Below are 27,646 nucleotides of genomic sequence, written 5' to 3'. Positions count from 1 at the left end.
GGACCTTTCCCCCAGGCCTCTCTTCTCTCCTCACTGCCAAGTTCAAGTGCAAGCCTGGCTGGCCCTTTGGCAGTCTTTTATCCCGCTACTCTGTGAGTCCCTGGCATAGGATCCCCCTCCTAGGCCACTCCCTGGGCCCCACGCTGTGAGTGGCAAACCAAGGACTCTGGCTGCACCTTCCACTGCTCTGCAGCCCCTCCCTCCCTCCCAGAGGCGCTGTCCTTTAGACCCCTGAGCACGTCAGAAGACATCTCTCAAGGCTCATTTCGTGCTATGCCCCACATCCTGGTCATCTGCCTCCTTTCTTGATGGCCGCTTTAGGCCCCAGGCACTAATCCAAAGGCCTCATCTAACAAGCCTTTAGGTGTGGCCAAGGCCAGTCAGACTTGTGCAGTTTGAGGTGCCCTGGAATATCGGGGCCATGTGGCCACACTAAACCCCCTTGCTAGATTGAACACTGGGGACCAGGTTTTATACCTTGTCCTCAACACAGCCCCTCGCCCCACGGAGACAGTCAGTAGACAGGAACCCGGTACATGCTCAGCCTGCCCCGAGGGCTCCTCCTGTACATGTATTTATTATTTCTCAGGTTCATCTTGCATCCTCCCTCCTACCTCTAACCCCCTGGGCTACTCCAGTTCACACAGAATCCCTAAAAGAGCCCGGCACTGCCTCTCCCGATTCCCTCTGCCAGGGTGCTCTTTACAAACCCTACTCTCTCCCCATTCTGGGCTCAAGACCGTGCCTCCCAGCCACCCCATTCCCCTCCACCGAGGCTGATTCTGAAGCCGTGACTTCATTGTCTCCTAAGGCTTGGTGCATCCCAGAGGGAGCCATAATGGCCCTTTGTCTCATGCTGTCCACACTAGACCATGAGTTCACAGAGGACTGGGACCTCTGCAGTATCACCAAGGACAGATGCTTGGGCATAGTGGTACTTATTTATTCCTTCATCCACTCAACCAATATTTATAGAGCATCTACCATAAGGCCTACCTTCCTGGAGCTTACATATTACCAAAGAAGACAGACAAGAAACAAATGCATAAATAATAAGACATCAGATACAGTAGTATAAGGAGAAATAAAACTAGGTACAAGTGATAAGAGGGCTGTTTTTGGTAGGGTGATCTAAGGAGGCAGCAAGCCATGTGGATATCTCAGGGCAGATCTTGGCAGGCAGAGAGAGCAGTAAGTGCAAAAGTCCTGGGGCAGGAGCATTCTTTACATGCACAAAGCCCAGCAAGGAGGATGAAGCAGAGCACGTGAGGAGAATGGTGGAAGATGGAGTCCAAGGTGGGCAAAGTCAGTACCTGCAGGGCCTTTTAGGCATGCCAAGGAGTTTGGTTTCTATTGCCTGAGTGGTGAGAGGCTTAGTAAAGTTTTGTTCGATTGAATTCTTTGAGTTGCATTGCACTCAAAAACAACTTGGGTTTCATTAGGACAGACAAGTTTTGAACCTTGCAATATCCTCCATGCAATATCCCTGATTATCTACCAACTCGGGAGTGTGATGAACAATCCCATTTAGCACCTTCAAGACCTCACCTGTCCTGGAACTAGCACAGTCTTGCAAATTGTCTCAGCATTCTTTCTCCTGGTACCACTGTTGCCAGCCCCTCCCCCATGCACCAGGTCCACTGTGATGGCAGGTCTGGTACAGGGGACATCTGCACTAAAAAGCAACATGATCCCAGTGCAGCCCGTTATTTCTGTCTTTCCCAGAGTCTAAAAAGACTTTGAGGGTCCCTGGGATTTATTCTGGGCCTTTGGCAAAGTCCCAGGGCCTGACTTTTAACCTAGTTTTTACCCAAGCCTGGTTCTCATTAAATCTCAATTATGTGGAATTCCTATCCTTAATGCAACTGGAAATGAGCCACATTTTGCTATTTTTATCATTTGACTGCATCTTTATAACCCATTTCAGAGTGTTATGCCCCAGAGTAAAGTAGGGGAACCACCAGAATTTAAGCTAAGCAAATTTACAGATTTCAATTACACATTCATCAATTCATCTAGCAAACATTCGTTCATTCACCCAAAGAAAGCTGGCTGAGGACCTCTGAGATCCAGCAGGAGGCAGGGTGAGCTCTGCCCTCGTGGAGCCAGGGCTCCACAGGTGATGAGAAATAACAGACCCGAGAGTCGATATGACATGTCATCTTGAATGGCGACAAGGGTCACTCTGTGCAAGTTGGAAGGGTACAAATACAAATAGCCCGTGACGACACAAAGGACAGCAGTCGCATGATCTAAATAGTGTCGTGCACGGATTGTGTGCAGGGTGCTGTGGGGGTGGGGGGTGACTAACTGCATTGTGGGTGTGGCGGCCCTTGGAGAGCAGTGTCCAGAGGGGGTGATATTTGATCAATATCTTGAAAGATGGCTAGAGAAGGTGGAAAGAAAAAGAAACAACAACAGGAAAAGAGAGAGAGATGGATGAACATAGGATGTTCCAGAAATGACTGATCATTTGGTGTGGCTGAGCATGTCGGTGCTAAATAGGCGTGGAACGGAAGTAGGAGACTCTTAGGGTGGAGGGGAAGTTTGAAAGTCACGGGTCCATTGTACATTTGAATCTCTGCCCCACCCCTAACGTCCTCCCCAGGGCTTGTCCAGCCAAGGCCCCTCCCACCTTCCGGGGGCCAAGCCTCCTCCAAGTCTGTCTTACAGTAGAGCAGAGACCGGTTCCCTGGAGCTGCTCACCATGGCCCGAGCTTGCAGAACTAGTCCGTTCCTCATTCAGAGGCGGTTCCTGGCTGCTCAGACACTTTCCGAGCACCTTTGTGCAGGGCATGTGTTACCCAGTTTCCAGAGTGGAATCTGGTGCTCATTAGCTGTGTGACTTGCTAACGTGTGGTCATTGACCCAGGTGCCTTGCAGCACCAGAATTAAAACCCAAAGCTGTCCAGCTCCAGAGCCTGCGTTCTTGGGGGACTCAACATTTAGTTAGCACCTACTCCGACAAAATCCCCCTGTCCTGGGCATTAAAGCAGAAGGTGCCAAGATGAATAAGCATGGTGTCTGCATTCCTGAGATCCCCCTTCAAGGGCTTTGGACAGTGGAGCCAACACCCAGTTCTTGTAATTTTGCATATTTGGCGTTGGCTTGTAGCCTGGCTGCTACAACAAAGGAAAGGGACGTTTTGTTCAGGGCAGTGCACAGGCCCATCCTGTTTGGGGCGCTGGGGTGAGCCCACTGCAGGAGCCTCCCGGTGGAGCCCTTGGCTGGGAGAAGAAGAGGTCTGTGTGCCAGAAGGATTCAGGCAGGGGATGGACCTGGGAAGGTGGAAGGGAGGCCACTGGTGTGTACAGTCAGACCGAGCAGAACGAAGCTTCAGCTTGGACACATCCCAGGGCTGAGCAGAGGAGAATTTATAGCAAGGCCCAGAGGCTGGAGAGCTGGGAGCAGGATGAGCACAGGTGTGAAAGTCTGCAGGAGCCAGCTGTGCGGGCGCACGTGTGCGGCAGCGCCCCCTGTAGGCAGATTGTGGTACTGCGCCGTCGCGGCTGCAGGAGGAGAGAGTGGGCAGGACCTGACTCGGTGCCTTTCCCTACTTTTTTCTGGATCCAGTGTTGTTTCTCTTAATCTAATGCCTACATTTACATTAATTTTGGCTACATGTTCAATGGCAGATGTAGATGAAGGTGCCTAGTTGTAAAGCTTCCAGAAAGTGCACTTCCACCCTGGTCCCTTGCTTACCCCCTGACCCTCATTGCTCAGGGGAGGGAGGTGTCCAAGGGCAGGTGATGGCTGTGCCTTACCCCCTCCCTGGCTCCCATAGGACCAGCTCCTGACCTCAGCAAGTCTCCTCCACTTCCGCACCTGCACCCTCTGTCCTGGTGGCAGGAGGCTCCCGGCCTCCACCCGCCATGAGATTGGCTTTGACTCTTCCTTGGGTGGAAGTTCCTCTGCCCCGACCCAGGACCATCCCAGAACACAGCCCCTTCCCTGAGAGATGGGGAACGGGGTTCTCATCCCTAGAAGGGATGAGCCTCACTCCCGCCCCCTCCTCACCTGAAGGATTTGCTGGTGGAGACGGGGAGGGGGGCGGTGGCCCTGGAGGCCTGGCATCAGGAAGCGCCCTTCTCGCCGTCCCTTTACGAAGATGGCAAGGTCCCCTCCTGGTCCCCATCATGGCGCCCTCCAGCTCAGCCCAGTGCGGAAAGGCAACACGAAGCCTGGGAGGGAAACTTCAGGGTGTTCTCTTCTCACACAAGTGGACCCCACGAGCCTGCGGGAGGCCACGGGGCTGTCCTGCGTGGACCTGGAGCTGCCTCTGTCCCTTCTCTCTTCCCTGATTTAGGCCCCGGGGGAGGGGGTCTTCTCTTTCCTGTCTTCTTCTGTGTTCCCTTTATTATTTTTTTCTTTTTACTGGGAAATTCTGTCCCATCTCCATCCCCCCCCAGAGGAGCCCCCTCACTCTGCACAGTGACATTCTCTTTTTGATTCTTATCATCTCAATTCGTTCGGGGGCTTTGGTGCATTTATAGCCGGTCTCACCCTGAAGGGACTTGAACTAAACTCACAATATGAGTTAGATGTAAGAGAGCCACGGAACCAAGATAACAATACAAAAACTTATCATTAAGACCAAGGAAGACCGTTTTACCAGAACATCTCTCCTGGGATTTGTCACTGGAACTGAGCACAAAGTTTAGCTTTGAGTTTCCTGGCTACCAGGGTAAAAATGGAAATAAGGGTCGTATAACACTCATCATCTAACTTAAACACATGTACACACACAGACTCGCACCATCATGTTTAGAAAACAAACGCTTCACCAAAGATTCTTTCCAGCTTTAGCAATTTTAGTTCAGGGCGGATACGCTGAAGATTTTTCTGGAGCTCCTGGAAAGCTTTAAAAATTCTGTAACCAAGTCTAGGGGTGAGACTAGGGATGAGTGAACCATACTCAGGGTCTCTGGAAGTCAACATGTCGTGTCTGTGACAGCATTTATTGTCCAGGAGTGTCCCCTCGGGGTACAGGAACCTTGACCTTCTCCTACTCTAGTGGCCCTGCCCTCCCTCCAGGGGTTCACTGAAGAAGCGTCCCGGGCACGGGGCGCCTGTCCATGGGCCAGCTTTGGGTAGAAAGTCTGGGACCCCAGAAGCACTCAGGAAGTGGCAGGTGCTAAAAACTCACAATAATGACACTTCAGTGATGACGTAGGTCAAGTTACCGGGAGGAAGGTCAAATGTGAATTGTCTACCATCGACCGTAGCCCCCTGCCCACTCCCCACGCTACAGGACCCACGTCTGAAACGGTACTGACCCCAAAGCCACCCGCAGCTCCAGGACCCAGCAGGAGAGCCAGGAACCACGCGTGGCTACTTAAATGGCATCAATTAAAATGCTAGTTCCCTGGTCACACCAGCCACCTTCCAGGTGTCCCAGGGAGCCCCAGGGGGTCGTGGATGAGCACCGAGGAGGGCATCTCATCAGAGCAGAAGGTCCCTCGGGACAGAGCTTCCTCTTTTGGGGAAGTGGCTCACGGTCTTTCCCCTGACTCCTCTGTCCATACTCTTGTTACTTCTTTCAAAACATCCGACTTTAGATTCCAGGGCATTCTCTTGTTATTTTTCTTGGTCGGGTTCATTAGGATGCGCTCAAAGGCTTTGTCAGTGAGTTTCCACAAGGTTAATGAACACATTCAACTTCCTGTGATTTAGTTTACACCTTTGCAGGAACAGGCGGAATGCCTTGTAACACGTATTCTAACAAATGTCCCTTCTGAGACTAAATAGAGAGCCTCAAGTTTACAAGTTCCCAGTCCTCGGAAGATAAGGACTAAAAGAAAAAGAAAATCAAACCATGCTGGCAGAATATGGGATAAATAGAGGCTTGACCTACAGGGTATGGGACTGAGATATGTGTCACTTAGAATTAGATCCAGCTAGGAGTGACAGCTCACATAGCAGGTGTTTAACCAAGAAAGTTTATGTCTCATACAAACAAAGTCTGAAAGTAAGAATCCAGGGCAAGTACCGTCACTTATGCAGCTGTCAGAAACCCAAGTCCTCTTCTCCTGTGGCTCTGTCTCCATCAACATGTGGCTTCCACCTCATGGTCCAGACAGGTTGCTAGTGTGCCAGCCATCAGGCCCACTTTCTTGCCCATAGAATGAAGGAAATCAGAGAAATTTGAACCTCTTCCCTTCAGGGCTTTTCATGAAAGTCTCATGAAACTTCTGCTTCTCCTTCATCATAAGAACCAGTCTCCTAGTCGCAAGGCACACTGAAAACCATAATCTTTATGCTAGGTACTCATGAGCCAATTAAAACTTGGGGATTACTAAGGAAGAAAAGGAGAACCCGTGTGGAGGGACACCAGCTGTCTCTGTCGCAGTGTGAAGATTTCTTCATTAAATTTTCAAGGAAAGGGTCATGGCTAACTCATGGTTCTGCATATTTTTGTCAGTTCATTCTTGTGTTTCTTTTCAAATATTTTTCTGAGGTTTTTCTTCCCCCCCTGTGTTTCTCAACTATAATCATAACTGAGGAATCAAGTACTGGGAGCTGAGCTTTATTCCAGAAGCTACAGGGCTCTGCCTATACTCCTTCCCCGCCTGCCTCTCTCCACCATCACCTTCTACCTGTCCATCTCCCCCCATCTCTCTCTCCCCCTCTCAGGTCTTGTGCCCGGCTGAATTCCTCCCAGGCACCATGCCCCCAGGCTGCCTCTGGCCTTTGCATATGCTGAAGCTTCCACTGTGAATGGTACCTGCCTCTGAGTCCAACCCCCTGTGTCTGTATTCCACACTGCTGCTTATAGCTGTGTGCCCTGAGACAAGTTACATAGCCCCTCTGTGCCTCCTTTCATTATCTGTAGAACTTTAGAGTTCTTGTCCTGATCAAGTGAGCCAAGGAAAGCACTCAGAACCATGTCTCACATGTGACAAGCCCGCAGTGACACTTCGCTGAGCATCTAATAAGTGCTAAGCACCTACATAATGGACTTTCAGGTCCCCAAAGTCAGAGAACTGGATGGCGCATCCGCTGCTCCTGGAGGAGAGAATTCCCGCAGCTTGGCTCTCGTCCTGTTTCAGTTGTGAAAGACGGGAGCTTGCTGAGGGTTTAGAAGCTGATGGGAGAGACACAGAGAGGAGGAGGGTGAGACTGAGGGACACAGGGAGCTGAGTGACAGAGCCCCATCCCCAGGGCAGCAGGAGTGGGGAGGAGACATGGGTTCCTTCTCTGGGATGAGAAGGCGAGGGCCCGGAACGCGCAGCTGTTTTGGACAAGGTGGAGGCTGTCGCTGTTCTGTGTCATTTCTGCTCTGTCCCACGTGCTTGTGCTTTGGCACTTCAGCCCTTGATGCTCCGTCCTCAGAAGGTGTGACGGAAGGCCAGAAGGCACGTCATCACCTCTTCACCCGGTGCCCCAGCGCTTGCCCGTTTCAGGCTGTTTACGGAATCACCATCCAGGGGGCTGAGTGCCACCGTGACCTCCTGACACAGAATGCTGACTTCTCCCTGCAAGCGTGCCCTCTCCCCAGGGGCCTTTGTTCCACGGTCCTCGGCAGAGTGTCTGGTCACTCAGGACAGTGGGACGTGGTCCTCCGAGTGACCGTCCCTAGGCCTCCTCCAGCCTCAGCCGACTCTGCCTGAGGGTGAAGGGATGGAGGCCGTGGCCAGAGGGCAGGGGGCGTCCTGCACACGGTCCCGACTCACAAAGGTGTGCGCTAGTGGGGTTCCCCAGAGAAACAATCTGCAGGGCGTGAGGGTGTGGCTAGGTAAGATGCCCAGGTAGGTGGGTAGGTAAAGCTGGACGGACAGATGGATGGAGAGAGAGATTGACAGGTCGACAGAGAGAGATGGATCCATCCATAAATCAAGAGGTGGGTAGAGATCAATAGGTGACAAGTCCTGTCAACATGCACACAGCCTGTCAGCTCACGTCAGGAGGGTGGAGACCAGAGTAGCCGTCGCAGTGAGGCCAAGGCTCCTCAGAGGCAGAAGGTCTGCTGCTGCTGCTGCTTTTTAATATTTATTTTTTAGTTGTAGTGGACATGATAACTTTATTTCATTTTTATGTGGTGCTGAGGTTTGAACCCAGTGCCTCCCGTGGGCTAGGCGAGTGTTCTACCACTGAGCCACAACCCCAGCCTCCCTCCTCCTCCTCCTCCTCTTCCTCCTCTTCCTCCTCCTCCTCTTCCTCTTCCTCCTCTTCTTCCTCCTCCTCCTCCTCCTCCTCCTCCTCCGATTGAACTCAGGGGTGCTCCACCACTGAGCCACATCCCCAGCCCTTTTTATTTTGAGACAGGATCTCGCTAAGTTGCCCAGGCTGCCCTTGAACTTGAGATCCTCCAGCCTCAGTCTCCTGAGAAGCTAGAATTACAGGCATGCGCCTTTGTGCCCAGCCCACCCACGTTTTGGAGGACAATCTCCTTTACTTAGGAGATTGTCAGATTGAATCAGATTTAAATATCAATCTTATCTAAAAAAAATACCTCCACAACAACACCCAGACCAACGTGGGACCCCTCTCTGGGTATCGGGGTATCGGCAAGTCAACACATGACATTAGGACTCGCAGGTGTATGTTTTCAAGGGCTTTTGTTTTCAGGATGATACTAAACATTGTCAGGGATTCAAAAGACTCTTCAGGCTACGAGTCTGTGCTTAGTTCAGAAAGGGCTCCTGGCAGGATGGCTGGGAGATGCTGACAGAGACAGAGCCCACCTGAGGATGAAAGCAGGAGCCACCAGACACAGCTTCCCCCGCTGCGGCTTGGCAGATTGTGAGCGAGGCTCAGGCAGCTGGTGGCACCAGCCCAGATCCTTCTTCCGTCTCCCATTCACTGTCTGCTGGCCTCTGACCCCTTTTGACGCTCTGTCAGGTCTGGTCCCACATCCTCCTTTATAAGCGATAATAAAACCCACCTTCTCTGGTTTGGGGCTTAAGTCTCGGTGCTCCTTAGGGCCGTGGGACCAGCAGCCTCGTCATCTCCTGGGGCTCATTAGACATGCAGATTCTTGGCCAGGCACTGTGAGCTGACTCCCAGAGGCTCGGGAGGCTGAGTCAGGAGGATCGTGGATTCAACCTCAGCAATGACGAGATGATATGCAGCTCGGTGAGACGCTGTCTCTAAATTAAATACAGAATAGGGCTGGGGATGTGGCTCCGTGGTGGGGTACCCCTGAGTTCAATCCCTGGCACCAAAAACAGAAAGAAATGGAGATTCTCAGCCCCCCCCCCCTTAGGCTCTCTGAATTAGAATCTGTATTTTTTAAAACAAATTCCCAGAGTCGTCTGTACATTCACAGAAGCTCTGCTCCCTAACCTGGGGCCCGCCCTTGGGCTCCTTCGTCTCCTGCAGGAACCCTGGAGGGGGCGGGGGAAGGGGGCAGCCTGACCACACTGCGCACAGTAGGGCTGTCACTATAGCAACCAGCCCGGCCACCTCTTTCCTCTGCCCTCCTCCTGGCTCAGTGTCACACACGCAGTGAGGAACAAGTGGATCGCTATAGAAACCCGCGCGGGCATTGTCTGCTCTCAGCTGCTTTGTCTTTGCTCCGTGATCTCTGGAATGAGGAGCTTCCTAGACCACAGTCAAACATCTAAACTCCTCTCCAGCCTAAGAAAGACTCACAAATACCAAGGAGGAGAAGTCAGGGCCACCTCGATGATGGCAGAAAGTCCATGGCAACCGCGGATGTTTGCTTCAGGTTGAAAAGAGACAGAAGGAACGGGCCCCTGTCTCCCCCTACACGGAGCAAGGCCTTTTCCTCCGTCCAGCAGAGATGGTGATGCTGGAAACAGCGTGGGGGTAAGATGGTACTGAGGCCCAGCGCAGGGGTGGACGCCTGTGATCCCAGCGGCTCAGGAGGCCCAGGCAGGAGGATCACAGGTTCAAAGCCAGCCTCGGCAACTTAGTGAGGCCCTAAGCAACTTAGCAAGACCCTGTCTCAAAATGAAAACTAGAAGGGGCTGGGGATGTGGCTGAGTGAATAAACACCCCTGGGTTCAATCTCTGGTACAAAAAAAAAAATTACTGAGCAACTTCTGGGTTGCAGGAGCCAGGTACATATATCGTCCCGCCCAGTTCTTACGATAACACTCTGTTTGCTCCCTGTGTCTGTGATAAAGACCTTACCACAAACGTGGAGGCGTAAAACAACGCAGAACTACTCTCTTGCAGTCCTGGGGGTCAGAAGCCCAAGGTCAGGCTCGCTGGACTAAAGTCAAGGTGTCGGCAGGGGCAGTGCCTCCTGGAGGAGCTGGGGGACTCTGTTCCTTCCCCTTTCTGGTTTCTGGAGGCCACCTGCCTTCCTGTCCACTCCTCACCCCTTCCTTTCATGGTTCCAGCTTCGGGTGTCACAAGTCCCCCTTCCTCCTTTGGCCTTCTGGCCTCCCTCTTGGAAGGATCGCTGGGATTGCACTTGGGGTCCACCCGTATAATCTGGAATAATCTCAAGATTCTTAGTCTCATGAGCAAAATCCATTTTGCCAGATAAAATCCAGGTTCCAGGGATGAGGATGTGGACGACTTTGGGGGCCACTATTCGGCCTCTGAAGTAGACACTGTTGCTGTCCCCATTTCTCCAATGACACAACAGGCGTGGCAATTGAAATACCTCGCTCCATGTCTCACTGTTTGTGTCTCAGACCATTTTTGCTACTGTAACAAAATACCGCAGGCTGGGTGATTTATAGACTGTGGTTCTGGAGACTGGAAGTCCACTCTCTGCTTCCAAGATGGCGCCTCTTCCTCCACAGGAAGGAAGTTGTGTCCTCACTTAGCGGAAGGGAAGGAAGGATGAGAGCACTTTCCTCAACCTCTAATCCCAGTCATGAGAGTGCAGCCCTCATGGCTGAATCACCTCCCAAGGCCATCTCTGCTTCCAAGATGGCGCCTCTTCCTCCGGAGGAAGGAGAAAGAGGCGCCATCTTGTGTCCTCACATGGTGGAAGGGAAGGAAGGATGAGCGCCTCCCCAGGCCCTACCTCCTAGTGTGTTGCGCTGGGGACTGAGTTCCAACATGAAGTTTGGAGAAACAGAGACATTTAAACCATAGCACACAGCCCACAGAGGGGGCTGGAGTCCAGCTCTGGGCCAGCCGTCTCCAAGCCCATTCCCTAACCCCCTACAGCACAGCCTCCGAAGGCCGATGCCCACTATTGGGCCTCATTCAGATGAGACAAGCCAACATCCACTGGGCCTCTGAGGAGGCTGAGCTTCTAACACAGCCACTCTATCCCACGCTGAAGCCTCGGGGGACGGTTCCTTGGGTTTGGGAACCCTTCCTTAAGTTATTCCCAAACTGTCAACCACCGTTGAGAATTCATTTTCTGGGACTCTCATCCCAAAGTCCCACAGATCTGAACGCTGGGGACTCCTTTTCTCTCCACTCTGGAGGCTGAAGTCTAGGATGGAGCCTCCTTGGCTTGCGGAGGGCCACCCTGTGCTGCGGCTCCACCTCCTCCTTCCCCTGTGTGCCCAGGGCCCTGGTGTCCCTGGGTGTCCTCCCTGCTGTTAAACAGCGGAGCCACAAGAGCAGGCCTGACCTCAGGAGCAAGGCAGTCTGGAGGGAGGTGACGGCAGGGCCCCGGGGTGGCCTTGCCCTTAGCTCTGGAACCTGCTCCGTTCACAGAAGTGGCTTGCGCCCGCCGAACCAGACCCTCTGACCCAAACCCGCTTTTCAGCCCTGTAACAAGTGACCACAGGCCTGCCTGATGCAACTCAGGGCCATCACTGGCCCCTTCTGCAGGTCTAGAAATCCAAAGTAAGTCTCGTGGGGCAGAGGCCAAGGTGTGCGCCGGCTGCTCCCCTCCGAGGCGCTGAGGGAGGAACCCGCTGCCTTGCCTCTTCCAGCTTCTAGAACACGCTCCTTGCCTTGCTTGGCCTGTGGCCTCTTCTCCATCTTCAAAGCCGGCAGTGGCTCATCTCGCCTGGGTGTCACATTCTTCTGTGTCGGTCTCCTTCAGTCTCCCTCCTATAAGTTCCCCTCACATTTAGGGCCCGCCTGGATATGCCTGGATACGTCTGCAGGTTACTTGATCCCATTGGCCGAGTCTCCTTTACCATCAGCATTAATTCAGCTCCCTCTTCTGTCCTGCCTCCCCATCTCCACTCCAGCTCTCCAGATGATGCGTAAAAAAGCCCTTGATGCCCATAAAGTTCTTTTCTTCCTCAGGGGCTTTGCACAGTCTGTTCCTGCTACTGGACTATCCATCCCTCCACGTGGCTAACTCCTTCACATCTTTGAGGTTCTGACACCTCCTTAGCGAGGCCTTCCCAGCACCCCCACCTCAACCTTATCTGTTCTCTATTTCAGCACCCTGGCACCCACCACAAGGTGTGACCACTTTATGACTGTTGGTTTATGTGTGTATACTGTCACCCCGTCACACTGTCAGCTGTACTAGAGCAGAGGCCTGTGAGTCCTGTCTCTGCTACATACCCTGACCCTAAAATCCCGCTGGGACGTGGGTGGTCCTTAAGGGACTGTTGAATGAATAAATAACATTAATAATTGACGCTCCGTTGGTCATGCACTCCTGGCCAGGTCTCAAGTTCTGTCTTTTTAAGATCTAAATCTGGATATGCCTATGGCTCAGTATTCCCCAAATCACCCTGACCTCTTTGGGGAGGATCCCTCTCCTGAATCCCCCAAGGCTTTCTGCCCTCTTTACGGGGACCTTCCTGAGCATCCCTGCATCTTCCCTCAACCACACACGAGATCCTTCCTAAGAGCTCAGGCCACTGGCCATTCCAGTCGAATCAAAGAATGCCAGCCTCAGAGGAACCAAGCAGACCAGAGCTGGCCAACCGTGACCCACCGTCTGATGTTATAAATAAAGTTTTATTGGAACACAGCCCAGTTCGCTCACTGGAGTATCAGCTAGGGCTGCTTTCTTACTACAACAGCAGGACTCAGCAGCTGTAGCAGGGACCGTGCGGCCCACAGAGCCTGACATACTCACCAGCCGGCCATTCACAGAAGTGGCTTGCCCCCCCCCCCCCGAACAAGTCCCCCGAACAAGTCAGACTTGTTACAGACAAGACGGAGGGCCAGAACCCTCACTGGCCAGGGCCTGGACCCTGCAGTGAGTTCCCAGCAGACCCAGGCCTGGAATTTGGTTCTGCAGAATCCCAAACCAGGCTTTTCCCACCAAGCAGACCATCTGTCCTGAGCATCCAGCATCCCCCAGCTCCCTTCCCAGTCGCAGGCCATCTCCCTCACTCCCAGCTCGCTCTTTACCCTTTCAGAGAAAGGCGGTGGCCGGATATGATCTCCACCTCCTGCTGCCTTGACCCTGCCAGGGGCCCACCTGGGTCACCTCTTCCTTTCCAGATCCTCCAGTCCATCCCTCAGTCCTTCCCCTCATGCCACAGAGAAGATGGAGATGGCCACGGCCCTGCCCGAGTGCACTACTCCCTCCTCTGTGCACTCCAGGAGGGGCTAAGAAACCCGGCTAGAATCCCAGGGGAGCCCCTGTGAGATGCAGGGCCCAGGCCCCGCCCCAGGTTCTACTGAACCAGAACTTGGAGTGTGAAGTCGGGGCCTTGGCAAAACTTCACTAAACCATGAGCTGCACGGGCGGCTTCCGGGGCTTAGTGGGTACAGACAGCACTGGACTGAAGCAGGAGCCGGTGGAACACTGTTCTCCAAAAAAAATATTCAAAGAGAATGCAATATTCTTTTTCCTGAGCATTCTCCACCCTCTCCTTGACTCCAGGCCCTAGAATTCTTTCCCATTTCCAGCTCCTCCAAATAAAACATCACAAATAATGCTGGCTTTTCCCCTTCTGAGCAGACAAGATAAGAAGATTTTTTAATGAGTTGCTGGCAAAGAATTCTTGAGCTTATAAACTATTGAGGTCAGAGTGACTAAAGGAGACACCGTTGAAAGAAGAGAATAGGTACATAGAAAATCCCAGAAGAAGCCGGACCCCTGGGGTTCAGCTCTGTTCTCCTGGGGCTCGCCAGCTGTCTTGGTAAAGGTGCCCCTGCCTTGGACAGCCGCAGAGCCTCTCTCTGCTTCTCTTGGGATTCTTCAGTACCACTGTGTCCCCTGGGCCTCTGGCATGAAAGGCAGCAGCCCAGGGGCCACTCGGTGAGAGAGACACAGCCCTCCAGGGACTGGGGGTCGTGGGCTGTGCTCAGGGGGCCACAGAGTAAAGGAAAGGAGGGGGTACACCTCTGAAAAACAACCCAGGCAGGCGTTCTCTGAGGTCTTGGGGCTGGTTTCCAATGGCGATGGAGACCCAGTGACAAAAATAAGTTCCACATCACCCCAGACAGTAGAATCCAATTCAATTTCAAGTCACTGTGTGTTTATTGAGTCCTGATTCAGTTTAGGTGATGGAGAGGGAGAAAGAATGAGGGAGACAGCTAAGGAGCAGGCAGACGCAGGCAGAAATTCCCCGGGCGGCTGCCCCGCAGATCCGTGGGTCCAGAAACTCGATTTTATTCGTTTCACCCAGTAAGAAATTGGTAAGTCAGTCTGTTTCATGAACAAATATTTATTAAGTAGCTACAGCCTGCCAGTCACTGTCCTGGGGCTGTAGCTAGAACAGCGACCTGAGCAGTCCCAGGTCCCTGCCCTTGTGGAGTTCACGTGCCAACAGGGCATCTGCAGGACCAGCCTCTGCATGGGGCAGAGTTATCAGGACGGATGTTTAGGAAGAGGTGGGACTTAACCTACAGTTTGAAGGCTCAGTGGGGCTGCAGGCCTTACCCACAGGGAACAGAATGCATGGCTGGGTATGAACATGGCACACCACCGGGGCTCCATGAGCAGATCGGTTCCCCTAGAGGTAACAAGTGCATGCTGGGTAACAGGGTGCATGCTGGGGAGAGGGAGAAGAGAATGCTGATATCATAAGGAGTTACAGGCTGTGTGGTCTTGGGTCTGACTCCCAGCTCTCACATCTTTGTGATCCATGCATGTTTCTGAACCTCGATAATCACCCCCTTCTCCATCTATGAAATGGGCCTATTCACAACTAGCTCGGGGGCTGGCCCTGTACTTGGACGAGATCATGAATAGGGTTAACTGGGAGGAACGTAAAAGGCTGAGTTATAAGTATCCTCTACATAGGTTCACTCCAGGAATCTGCCACCAACAACTTTATGACATCTGTGTGTCACAGTGAGTCAGCTGCCTTGTGAACCCTTAAGTGCTCCCCTGGCAGCCATGCGGAGCTGAGTGGCAGCCCCAGGGCCAGGGGAAAGACAAAGAGGTGCCTGAAACATGTATGGATCCCCTGGTCTCCTTGAGTTTTGCTCCCTAGCGCCCCCTGGCTTCACTCAAGTCCAGGCCCTGCAGAATGGCAGACCATCTTTGGGATCTGCATAGTGTATTTCTCCAGGCTTGGCCCTGGGCCATCCACCTAAATCAGAATCCTACAGGCTGCTTTTTTTTTTTTTTTTTTTTTTTTTTTTTTTTAAAGAGAGAGTGAGAGAGGAGAGAAAGAGATAGAGAGAGAGAATTTTTAATATTTATTTTTTAGTTCTCGGCGGACATAACATCTTTGTTGGTATGTGGTGCTGAGGATCGAACCCGGGCCGCACGCATGCCAGGCGAGCACGCCACCACTTGAGCCACATCCCCAGCCCTACAGGCTGCTTTTTAAAAGTGTGTTCTTGGCCCCTCTACAGTCAGCATCTCTGGAGCGAGGGCCAGGACTCTGCATGTCAGAACCTCTCTGGTGCCTCGGCCCTCCCACAATTACATTAGAGTGTGCGTTCTTTGAAGGTTACTACCCCAGGCCAGCAGCATCAGTATCAGGAACTGGTTAAAAATGCAAGTCCCAGATCTACCAAATCAGAAACTCTGGGGGGAGGGGTTGGTCATCCATCTTTTAACAAACCCTGCAGGTAATTTCCATGCACATTAAATTCACATGGTGGGTATTAAAAACTACTGCTGCTTTTTCCACCCTGCACCGATTAAATCAGAATCCTGGGATAGGACTAAAGTATGGGTATTTTTCAAGAACCCTTCTCCCCAGAGTGAGCCTAACATGAGGACAGAGTTCAGAATCACAGGAAGGAAGAGGAAGACATCTACATTCCACACACACAATGCACACACGCCCTGAGGTAGCTATGACTGATACAGGACATTGTCTCTGTCAACCCCTGTGACAATCAGGACCCCACCTTCACACCCCAGTGGCAGGAGACATAGGAGGCTCTCAGTTTCAGCGGTGTGACCAGGAGCCCAGCTTTGCTGGCTGTTACTGGGCCACCGCCAACAGTGGGGTCCCGGGGAAAGCTGGGCTCTCTGTGCCTCTGCCAGGTATCACCGCCTTTTGGCAGCTGGTACTTGGGCAGATCTGAGGCCTGGGAAAGTTCCAGAGGGTGTGCGGAAGCAAGCTGGGGATGGGAGGGGACATTTAAAGGACACCTTAGAATTGGGCCCCGAGTCAGGAGCCCCAAGAACCCTGGCACCAGGTTCCCGGGCCTTCTGCTGGCTCCAGACCTTGTGCTTGGTGCTTTAAGTGACTCATCTCCTTGACGTTCACATGATGCTGAGAGGGACAGTGTTCACAGCCTAGCTACCGCGTAGGCTTTCGTGGTCACAGGGTCCCCGTTTTACAGATGAGGAAACTGAGGCCCAGCGACTCCGGAGAGCCTGCCCCGGAGTCCCCCGTGGGGTCGGGATGTCTCCGCAGGCTCTCCCACCTCTCGGGAGCGCAGAGCCAGGGTCTCCAGGGAAGCCGAGGGGGGGGCGGGGGCGGGGAGGAGGGGTCGGCCCCGGCAGGGGAGGGGCTGAGCGACAGCCACCACCGCCCTAACTGCGCGTCCCCGCCACCCTCCGCCCGCTGCAGGCCCTTCCTCGTGCTGCCGCCGCTGATGGAGTGGATCCGGGTGGCCGTGGCGCACGCCGGCCACCGCCGCAGCTTCTCCATGGACAGCGACGACGTCCGCCAGGCGGCCCGGCTGCTGCTGCCCGGCGTGGACTGCGAGCCGCGCCAGCTCAGGTAGGGCCGGGGCGCGGCGGGCGGGGATGCACGGAGCGCGGCCGCGAGGCCACCTGCCCCGGGGCTGCGGGCGCCGGGCTCAGCGCGGCGCTGTGGGTCGCCGTGGCTGCGACTCCGCGGGTTTAAATGGCAGACGGGGCTGAACAATGAGGAGCAGGTCCCGAGTCCCCGAGTCCCCGGGAGGAACGAGATGGGCAGCGTGGCCGTTGGGATGCCAGGGTGCCAGGGTGCCAGGTCCGCTAGCCTTCCTTCCCCTCCCCGCCTTCCTCCCCTCCCTCAATCAAATACTCTCTGCCGGGAGTTTTCTGACCGAATCTTGCAAACACACTCTGTGGCTGGGGGAGGCAGCCCTCGGCTCCCCACGTGCACGAGGACAGAGGGGTCCCCTGCATTTCTCACCTGTGTGTCCAGGTCCCCATCCAGCACGGTGGGGACTACTCACGGGCTGCTGACCCCCCACCCCCAGCCATTTATTGAGCAGCTCATGTTTATCCAAAGCAAAACCAGGGAATCGACCACTTCAGTCATAAATACAGAGAGCACAGAAACCGGATTGCGTGGGCTTGTGCGCTCGCGCGCGTGTGTGTGTGTGTGTGTGTGTGTGTGTGTGTTTTCCTGGTTCCTTGAGCTGTTTCCTGGGATCTTTATCACTGTTTTCAAATCTTCAAATTCCCTTCCACCCACCTGATGAGAAGCTGTCCTCGCTCTGGTTTGTCTGCCTTGATCATGGGCCAAGCTACAGAGATTTCTGCCTTCCAGGATCTGACTGGGGTCTGCAAGGAAATTGAGGCTTTGCAGGATAAAAGGTGGCCCACCGAAGCCCCGGAGGGCCTCAGGGCCCAAGAACACAGAAGGCACTGATGGGTCTTGACTGCTAGCTCTATGAATGTTTGCTGTAAGCTGGGTCCTGTTTTAAGTGCTTTATATGAAGTAATGTCTAATATTCTCCCAAATCCTATCAAATAGTTGATTATTACACCCTCCTCAAAGACAAAGAAACTCAGGCCCAGGTAGGTTAAGTCTTATACCCAAGGTCACTGGAGTAGTAAATGCTAAGGATATGAATTCAGATAGCCAGACCCAGGCCTGTATTCTAACCACTGAGCTTTTCTGCCTTCAGGTTTCTCTGTCTAGTCCGTTCCTAGCTGGCCACCATGCCTTCCACCATGGCACCTAGAACAATAGTCATTCTCAGGGAAAGGCTGGGAGCAGCCGTTTATTGAGCAGGTACTATGTGTCCATCATCAGCTGCAACGAGACATTTGCACTCATCGCCTGTCTGGTTTAATCCCTGCAGCAGCCTCATGAGGTTGCTTCCCATGTTGCAATGAGGAAGCCATTGGTGGGGTAGCTTGTAGGTGGAAGGGCCAGGAAGAGATTATAGTGATTCTAGGCCAAAGTTCAGCCTTTGCCCACCAGACTCTCCTGTCTTCTGTTTCTTAGGGTGGTACCCTACCCGTGGCTCACTGTCCCCAGCTCCAACCTGGGGTACCCTTGGGGCTCCAGCTCTCCTGGTTGAAATAAGCCCTGATCCACTGCAGGGTGGGGAAAGTAAGACATTTCCTTAATGTTTACTGACAAAGTGTTCTTTGTCTGTCGTGCTCCCAGAAGTCAGAGCCTACGGTTAGGAGCCTGGGCTCCAGGGTACCATTGCCTGGATCCAAATGCCACCACCACAGTTAATTTAGCTGTGCAATCTTGGGCAAGCTAGTTAACCTCTCTGAACCTTCATTTCCCCGTCAGTAACTTGGGGGTATTATTAGCAGCCCCCCTCAGAGGTTAGTGCATGCACAACATGAGGTCATGAATGTGAAGCCTCCATATAGACAACACCCAAAAGGAAATAAGTAGAATCTCAAAAGTCTCTACTACCCTGAAAAGCAATAGAGGCTCATACTCAGGAACGTTGCTTTATGGTTTTGGAAAGCCTTTAATGTGTTCTAATATGAACCTCAAAATAAACATTATTGTCCAGAAAAATAATGCTGCCCCGTTTTACAGAGAAGAAAATCAAGGCCCAGAGACACTAGGTAATGCCCAGGATCACACAGAGATTAAGTGACCGGGTCAGGAGTTGGATAACGAACCAGGCACCCAAAAGTAGAACCACACTGGCCCTCCATATCCAGGGGTTCAGCCAGCTGCAGGTGAAAAAGAGTTGAGAAGAGAATTCTGTCTGTACTGAACATGATCCAATGACTTCTTCTGGTCACTATGGCCTGGACATTATAGTCTAACTGCTGTTTGCATAACATCTTCATTGCACGAGGTATTATAAGTAACGTGGAGATCATGTAAAGTGCACAGGAGGATCATGTTGGTGACGTCAGATGCTGCACCATTTTATAGGGGGGACTTGAGCATCTGGGGATTTGGGTGACTACAGGGGATCCTGACATCAATCCCCTGTAGGCACAAGGGATGGGTGATGTACAGCTTTTCTGGTTCCCCACCCTAGAACTAGATAGTCCTCTCAGAGGACCGTGGTAGCCCTCTTCTTCTTCTTCTTTTAATATTTTTTAAGTTGTCAAAAATGGATCTTTTTTATTTTATTTATTTACTTGTACGTCGTACTGAGGGTCGAACCCAGGACCTCGCACATTCCAGGCCAGTGCTCTACCACCGAGCCACCACCCCAGCCGGCAGCCCTCTTCTTGATGACTGTTCCTCCTCAGAATTCCATACACCAAACCTGAGCCTCGGGGAGCTGTCCACCTCTGCACCCCCCTTCAGCACAGAGCACGGTCTGGTGACCACACGAGTGTCATTCTGACAGTCACACCAAGGGTTCCGTCTCTCATCTGCCCACTTTGAGGCCTCAGCCCTGGCATTTGGGATGTGATTGTGATGAGCTCAGAAGCCACAATGCACAGGGGAGCCAAGGGGGTCAGTCTCACAGGAGGCCCTGGGCTCTCTTTAGCCACTTATCCCTCCACCCTTGACTTGAGTGTCTCCTGAATGACAATTTGTATACAGAAAATGTACTCTTTGATTGTTCAAGCTAAAATTTCATTAAATTTGGATGGTCATCTTAAAAAAAAGAGATGACTGAGAGACCGTCGACCCTCCAAACCTGCAGTTTCCGAGTCTGCAGATTCAACCAACGGCACATCAAAAATACTTTGGAATTTTTTTCCGGTACTGAATATGCACATATTTGTTATCCCCTAGATACGGTAGTACAACAACTATTTCCGCAGCATTTACATTGTACTAGGTATTATAAGTAATCTAGGGATTATTTAAAGTACACAGAAAGATGCACATTAGGTTATGTGCACACACTTTGCCATTTTTATATGAGGGATTTGAGCATCAGCAGATTCTGGTGTCCTCAGGGTGTTCCCACAGATACCAAGGAGCACTGTATAGTATTTTGTTAGCTTTCCTAAACAGTAGGTGTAAAACTTACAAGTTATGTTAACTTGAAAAAAAAATTCAGTTCATGAAAAAGAGTGCTTATTTTTCAGTCTGATCAGTGTGTGTGTGTGTGTGTGTGTGTGTGTGTGTGTGTGTGCATACTTCCAATCTCTTTAAATGTGATGTGAACAATTACCAGCTCCATTTTGCAGGTAACAGGAACAAAGACATTTTGTTCGTTCAGACACCCAGCAAAAACACGAAGGACCCACTCTGTCCCTTATTCTAACTGACCTCGAGGCTTGTCCACAACCAGCTGCAACAACTTATGCAAAATAGATTCATTACCCCATTTTACAGAGAAGAAGGCCAAGGCTTCTTGGGGTTATGGCACCCACCCCAAGTCACTGAAGCCCAGAGCAGGTCTAGCATGGAGGACTTCCCCAGAGGAGGTATCAATAGTGTCCTTGTTTCTCTTCCCAGTCCCTCAGCCTAGACGTTAGCAGGCGGGCTCCTGGTTCTGGGAGAGAGCCCAGCTCCCCTCCCTAAGCATAAACAAGCCAGGAAAGGTGAGGGTCATTCGGTGTTCTAACAAATGCGGGAAAGTGGCCTTGGCGGCTGGAGTGTCGGTGACATTAGCACATATAATTGCCAGGCAGCTGGCGCAGGCTTCCTGGAGGGAGGCAGCCTGGAGCCGGAGTCAAGGATGCCCAGGTCTGGCACTAGTGCCAGATCTGCAGAGCGACCTTGGTCAAATGCTGCTGGAGCTCTGTCTTTGTCCCCACTTAGCGACAGCAGAGCCTCACCATGGTGATCAGGTGTTCAGAGGGATGCCGCTCTGTGCGGCTGCGGCTTCTGAGCCAACAGGGTGACCCATTTAGTCTGCCTTAGTCGGAGTGTCAGGTCATCCAAACGTGTGAAGCCAGCTTTTTTTTTTCCTTCTTCTTCTTTGTGAGGTGAGGGAGTCAGAGCAGAGGAGGGGAAGGACAGAATGGTTAATTCGCCTCGGCAGGACTCCTTGTTTCCTTAATTATGGGTTTTGAAACTCTTCAGGAGATGCAAAAATAAGTGCTGTGGGTTCCTTCGTGTTTGTAAGAGGCAGTGTTTCTGTTCTGGCTGTGTGGATAGAGAAGAAGTCAGGGGACCTTACTAGGTCCTCCCTCAGCTGACAAATGGCACCATTCAACAGGATTTGGGGGTCATTAGAACTGTGAGCTCCTTCCAGAAAATGCCCCATCTTTTTGCAAGTGTTTCAGACCAGAATTTGAGCTGTCCCCACATGGAAAAGCCCAGAGTGATAAGGTGCAGCGTATTAGAGGGGATTCAGGGGACCTGGGCCGTTGTGTTCCTGCCTTGGCTTCCCTGTGGTCTTTAGTAGCACCTACTAAGTGCCAAGACTCAGATGCTGTTGTCTAGGTCTGCTGCTTTCTACGAGGTGACCTGGAGCGAGTCACTTCCCCATCACACAGGGCTTGGTCCATCCTCTGTAAGGATGGGAGTGGCCACTGCTCCCTGGGCTGGAGGACCATGGCGGAAAGTCAGGGATGAACTGAACAAACAGGTGGCACCATGGGCCAACCTGCTCCTTTCCACCCTTCCCAGGTCTCCTGGGCACCTGGAGTCTGACAGGTTTTATTCTTGGTTCAGCATGGGCCCAGCTGGCTACCTGTAATGACAGCTGGAAGTTCAGGTTCATTCGCCCGACAGGTCTAGGGTGCCGATGGCCTTTGGGGCCCACACAGGAGAACATCTCTCTGAGAAGATCATCCAGACCAGGGGAAGGCTAACCCTGGCATCCCATGGCCATCCCTGGGTAGGTGCAGAGGTCGGCTCCAGGATGCCAAACCTGGGAATGCTCGGGCCCCTTATATAAAATGGCATAGTAGTGATGTAGCTGCGCATATCCTGTAGGCTCTGACTCCTCTCTAGGTTGCTCACTTTCCAAACACAGGTAAGCGCTGTGTAATTTGTTGTTAAACTGTATTCTGCAGGGAATAATGATAAGGGGAAAGTCTGTACGTGTTCAGTCAGATGCAATTGTTTCCCTAATTGTTTTCAGTCCACAGTTGGTGGAATCCACAGAGCCACGGATCCAGAGGGCCACTGTGCCACCCACGCCCTCCCCAGGTCCACGGGGTCCCTGATCTTGTTCTGGGCTCCGAGGACACTATCCTCCTGCCACTAGAAGGATGCACCCTAATCAGTAGTGAGCAAATGAGCTCCTCAGGTCACCCAGAGCCTGAGCACTACCAGAAGGGAGAGAGGGCGTGGGGCAGAGAGGAACAGATTGGGTGTTCAGAGGGCACGTCAGGACCCTGGGGGTAGTGACAGTGTCACACGCCTGCCTTAATGAATATTTGACAAAGGCCTAGGGAGAAAATACAGGTGGAGGGTGAGTCGGTGTGGAAGCCCAGCCCCATCAGCCGTTTCCCTCCTCATGTCCATGGACTCCCCTGATGCCTGACCTTGGGCCTCCCTGTCTCTCCCCCAGAAGATCCGCGGCAGAGGCTGAGCACCTGGGCCTACGTGGCGCCATGGGAAGCTGGAAAGCTCCTCAGCCCTTGCAGCCTGCTCTCTCCTCTCCCTGTGTGCCCTTGTCCTTCCTGCCCTGGACACACAGCTCCCCGCGGACTCTCAGCTGGGCCGCTGTGAGAGCATTCAGGGAAGGCCAGCCCCTACTTCACCTCCAGGAGATCAGCCTCCACGCTGCGGGCCCCCCTTCCCCCCCCCCCCCCCCCCGCACTGAGGTCAGTGCATTAGCGCCTCCTGGAAGCAAGGGAAAAGCCTCCTGATCCCAGGGGAGTCACTCTGGGGCGTAACTGTCCTCCCCAGCAGGGTCAGGGACAGGACACAGAGCCTGCTTCGGGAGCTGAGCTAGACGGACAGCCTTGCACTCTGCAAGCACCTACCGAGAGCCTGCCATACGACTGGCCTACTATGTGCTCGGCTGCACAGAGACATCCAGGAATAATGCAGAAACCCACGGTGCCTACCGACAGCTGTCAGTCAAGATCTAGGCTGGGGGAAGCTGGTGGTGACCTCCCTGCAGAGGTGCTACTTGATCTGTTTCCTGAAAACTAAACAGGAGTATATCAGGCAGAGAAGTGAAGAGAGGAAATAAGGGAGGAAAGCTCTAGAGCAATAAATCCATGCAGAGGAAGAGCACATGCTCAGACCTCCAGGTGGGACTGCGGATGGAGGACCAACAGGAATCCACAGAGGGCACAGGTTCTAATAGCCACTGAGGACCGGCTCCCAGCTGCTGGCTGCAGAGCTGGAAGCGGGGCCAGATTCATCCCGGAAGGGTCCTGTGTGTCATGCCAAAGAACTCTGACTTATCCTGCAGGAGGCCAGAGCTGTTGCAGATTTTTAAGTCGGGAAATGACATCAGACTCATATTTTTGCAAGAGTTGCCTACCGGTCAAATGGAAGATGGACCCGGGTAGCAGGGTTCAGGGACTCTGGGGTCCAGTGATCCAGGTGAGATGCTGGCAGTCAGAATGAAGGCAGAAGCAGAAGATGGAGAGAGGAGAAAGGACCAGAGAGACACGGAGGGGACAAGTGGCATTCAGTGTTGGGCTCCGGGAGGGGCGTGACGGACACAGGGTTTCAGGTAGAGCTGTCTGGGTGGCCAGAATTGCACCATAATGGGAATAGACTTAATGCCCCAGAACTAGACACTTTCAAGATGAGGAATTTTATGTAGATTCTATCACAATAAAAAGAATGGCCCTGGAGTGTTTTCAAATAAGAAAAACCATTCAGAACAGTGTGGAAGGTGTCAACGTAGTACCTAACCCACCTCTGTAAGGAAAGATACAAACAAATAACCCCTGAGGTGATGTGCAAGTACACGGATGCCCATGGCACAATGGATCCCACTATTAGGTATAATTATAATGCACCGATTAATAAATGAGCCCAGAGTGGCCTCCCAAGGGGAATGGGGAGCTGGGTGTGACTGAGCTAGGGCTGCCCTAACAAAACTCCACTGCCCAGGGCTCGAAAAACAACAGATGTTCATTGTCTCACAGTTCTGGAGGCTGGAAGTCCAAGATCAAGGGGCCAGGAGGGCAGGCTCCCTCCAAAACCTCTAGGCTGGAGTCTTACTGTCCCCAGCTCCCATAGCCCGAGGCATCATTCAGCTGTGGCAGCGCCACTCTGGTCTCTGCCTCCGTCTGCACAAGGCTGTCTTCCCTCCGGGTCTGTGTCCCACATTTCCATCTTCTTCCGAGGACAGTAGTCACAGTAGCTTAGGGCCCACCCTGAGTACCTCGGGTCTTTCTGGGAAACATAGTCAATCCAGACCACCGGGAGGAGAGGCTGGAGGGAAATGCCCTTGGCTGTCGGGTTTTGGAGCCCATGTGTGTTCTCTACTCCACTCACCAAATTTTTATGTTAGAAGTTGACTCTGGGCTGGGGTGGCGGCTCAGCAGTAGAGTGCTTGCCTAGCGTGAGTGAGGCTCCGAGTTCCGCCCCAGCTCACAAAAGAAAAGAAAAATCGACTCTGCGGGTGTCTAGCTTGGGAACCTGTGCCGCTAGGGATGCTTTTTTCAAAGGGCACTGCAGGAGAAGCCGTCCTGGGTTTGGTTTGGAAAATGTCCCTTGTTCATCTAACTGAGAGGTCGTTACCGGGCTTCCCCATCGGAGCAGGGTTACCAGGGAGTAGTGCTCACCCACACCTGCTTAAAGAGGAGGCAGGGCACAGTACCGGGGAACACAGGCCTTGCAGCTGATGACCTGGATTCCAATCCTGGCTTGACACTTATTCTTTGTGTGACCTTAGGCAAGTAATTCATGCCCTCTGGGCCTCAGTTTCTGTATCTGTAAAATGGAGACAATAATATCCCCACGTCTTAAGATTGTGGGGAGGATTCAATGAAATGATTTGTAGAAACCATTTACCAAAGGCTTGTGTCGCAGTAATGCCTGTTAAGGTTTGACTATTACCCTTATTTCCTCCCCCTGGACCGTGCAGGCCAGGAGGGCAAGGGAACAGTGTGGAGGCTGCCCTCAGGGGAATGGTTTGTAGCTGAGTCTGCCACTGGGCCGGTCCCCAGGAAGCAGGAAGAACACCAGCCAGGGATGGCTGGCTTGGGAGCCACTGTCCTCACCTCTGTGACCCCAGAGTTCTTCTGTGTGACCCATCTCTGAAGTTTAAGATTCGGAAGGCCAGCGTTGTCTGGAGTCCCCAACCTTGTCCAGAGCAATTGAGTCCTCATGATGGGGTCACCAATGGGAAGAGAGAGCAGACGGAGAAGAGAAGATGAACAGACAGCAAATGTGGTCCCGGACTGACTGGGCCTTGTCCAAAGTGAGCAGAGCTTGGGCAGTTACTAGGGGTGTACAGTCTTCTGAAAAAAGGGGTCACAGCAAGGACTGTCACCTAAGACAACTGGCAGCTTCTTCAGGACTGGGGCAGAAATCAGCCACCTTAATTGTGGGGCCAAGTAGTTTTGATCAATAATGAATGAATGGTGCCCAGGGCTGTCGTGAAGTGCATTGATGGTTCTGTAGGTGACCAGACTGGGCTTTTCCTGAACCAATTCATAGGCAGAAAGATTTCAAGGAGAGACACTGGGAGGCAGCTGAGAACTCGGGCGAGATCTCAGAAAAGAGAGGTCTTCACTAAAGGAGCCTTTGGGGTGGGGATGGGGGGCCACTCTGGCAAACAGGCGCCATTGAAGTCATGGGTGTGGATGAGATCACCCCCAGGAAGCGACGGATGAAGACGCGGCACCCTGAGACAAGGAGCAGTGGTCCAGGTCAGAGAACAGCCTACAGAAGCTGAGAGACGGGAATCTGAGACGGAGCGGGGTCACCAGCATCTAGAATTGAGACACTGCAAGCTGAAAAGAGGCCACCAGCCCTGGCAGGAGGGAAGTGCCCTTCACAGCAGGGCCTGAGCAACAGCCTGGTGTGGGCGGAAGCCAGACTGCGGGCCGCAGATGGTCTGCCAACACTTGGAACTGGTTCCAAGCTTTCAAAGTGTTGAAACCAAAACAGAAACACGTTTGGCGCTCACAGCCACACGGAGAACTGCATCTTAAGTAGCACCGGGGCTGGTTCCAAATCAGGGCTTCCGGTCCAGGCGGTTTGAGGGTCTGTAGTTTGCCACGTGGGATCTGGCCTCCTGAGAAGCAGAGGTTTATTATCTATTGATTTGGTGGCCCTCTCTTGGTTGTATTCGCTCTCTACCCAACGTGCTTATTTCCTCACAGGCCAGCAGAGCTCCCAAGCTCTAGTTTAGAGTATTAGTGACTTTCCTGGGCAATGAGTCAGGTGACCAGGACTTAGTGTGGAGTCGTGTATTTAGCACAAAGAGCTCGGGACAAAGCCAGGGCAGAGGTGTTCTTGCTAACAACGAAGGAGCGGTCCCATCCTCCCCAAAGCTCAGAGGCATCTCCACGCCACTGTGTATGTGCCGTGTCTCCAAGTCATTCTGTCCTTTCACCCCCATTCCATCACCCTCCGGAAGGTGGGGTCCTCCAGAGGTCCCCAAGGTCTTTTCCAGCCCTGGAAGTTATTTGGTTTTGCAGTCAGACATTAGATGTGCAGAACGACAGTAACGCCCTGGCCTTTGGAGAAATGAGACATGGAGAGGAGAAGGAACTAAGAGAAGCTTTGACTCACTCTCTTAAATCTCTACGAGATGACAGATCACTCAAGAGCCTGCGGGGACCAGGACCAGGCCCAGGTGTTTCTCGTGCACCCTCCATTCAGCAATCCTGGGCCCTCCGAGGGGCTCCCTCCCTCCCCCACCACGCCTACAGCTGAGGAAACGGGAGCAGCAGGAGGCTAGGAACCCCCCACAGTGACATGAAGAACGTGTCCCATCTGGCACTTGAACCCCGTCTGCCCGACTCCAAAGCCCTTGCTAGTCAAGGTAGCTTCAGTCAAAGACTCGAGGGAAAGGTCAAAGTCACCTTTGGACAGACTCACAGGTTCCTGTGGAAAGTCTCAGCCACCAGCCCCAGATCCTTTTAGGAATTCAGATGCACCTGTCAGCTTTGGCCATTGCCAGAAGTCCCTGAGAAGACTTGAGACAGAAATAGCCTACCACGTGGCCAAGAGAGATGGGAGACAGGCTCAGCTGGGAATCCTGCAAATGTAAATCAGAACCTCGCCCAGGGATGCATTTCATACTCCTCAGGTGGCAAAAAAAAAAAAAATATTAAAGTCTGATAATACCAGATCTGAGTGAAGATATAGAGCAGTGATAACTCTTAAACACCACTGGAGGGGACTCTGAATCCACTTTCAAGTAAACTCAAAAACACATGATTCTACTCCTACGTCTACACCCCAGAGAAACACTTCCACATGGAAATAAGGAGACATGTACAGAG

General features: G+C 52.6%; 1 protein-coding gene across 4 annotated transcripts in view; it reads left to right on the top strand.

Annotated features, from left to right (window-relative positions):
• Positions 1–27,646, top strand: part of Abtb3 (ankyrin repeat and BTB domain containing 3) — a 252,579-nt gene that overhangs the window by 175,393 nt on the left and 49,540 nt on the right. For 2 of the 4 annotated variants that reach the window (XM_026397911.2, XM_026397901.2), the window contains exon 4: positions 16,785–16,937. In XM_026397911.2, the coding sequence (XP_026253696.2) occupies positions 16,785–16,937 (153 nt within the window). Of the gene's footprint in view, positions 1–16,554; positions 16,654–16,769; positions 16,938–27,646 lie in introns of those variants that run through there. The other 2 variants (XM_026397929.2, XM_026397919.2) reach the window with 2 other exon arrangements.

Source organism: Urocitellus parryii, chromosome 5 (genome assembly GCF_045843805.1).
Source record: "Urocitellus parryii isolate mUroPar1 chromosome 5, mUroPar1.hap1, whole genome shotgun sequence".
In the NCBI taxonomy this organism is placed as follows: domain Eukaryota; kingdom Metazoa; phylum Chordata; class Mammalia; order Rodentia; family Sciuridae; genus Urocitellus; species Urocitellus parryii.
This window is presented reverse-complemented; position numbering and strand designations above follow the sequence as displayed.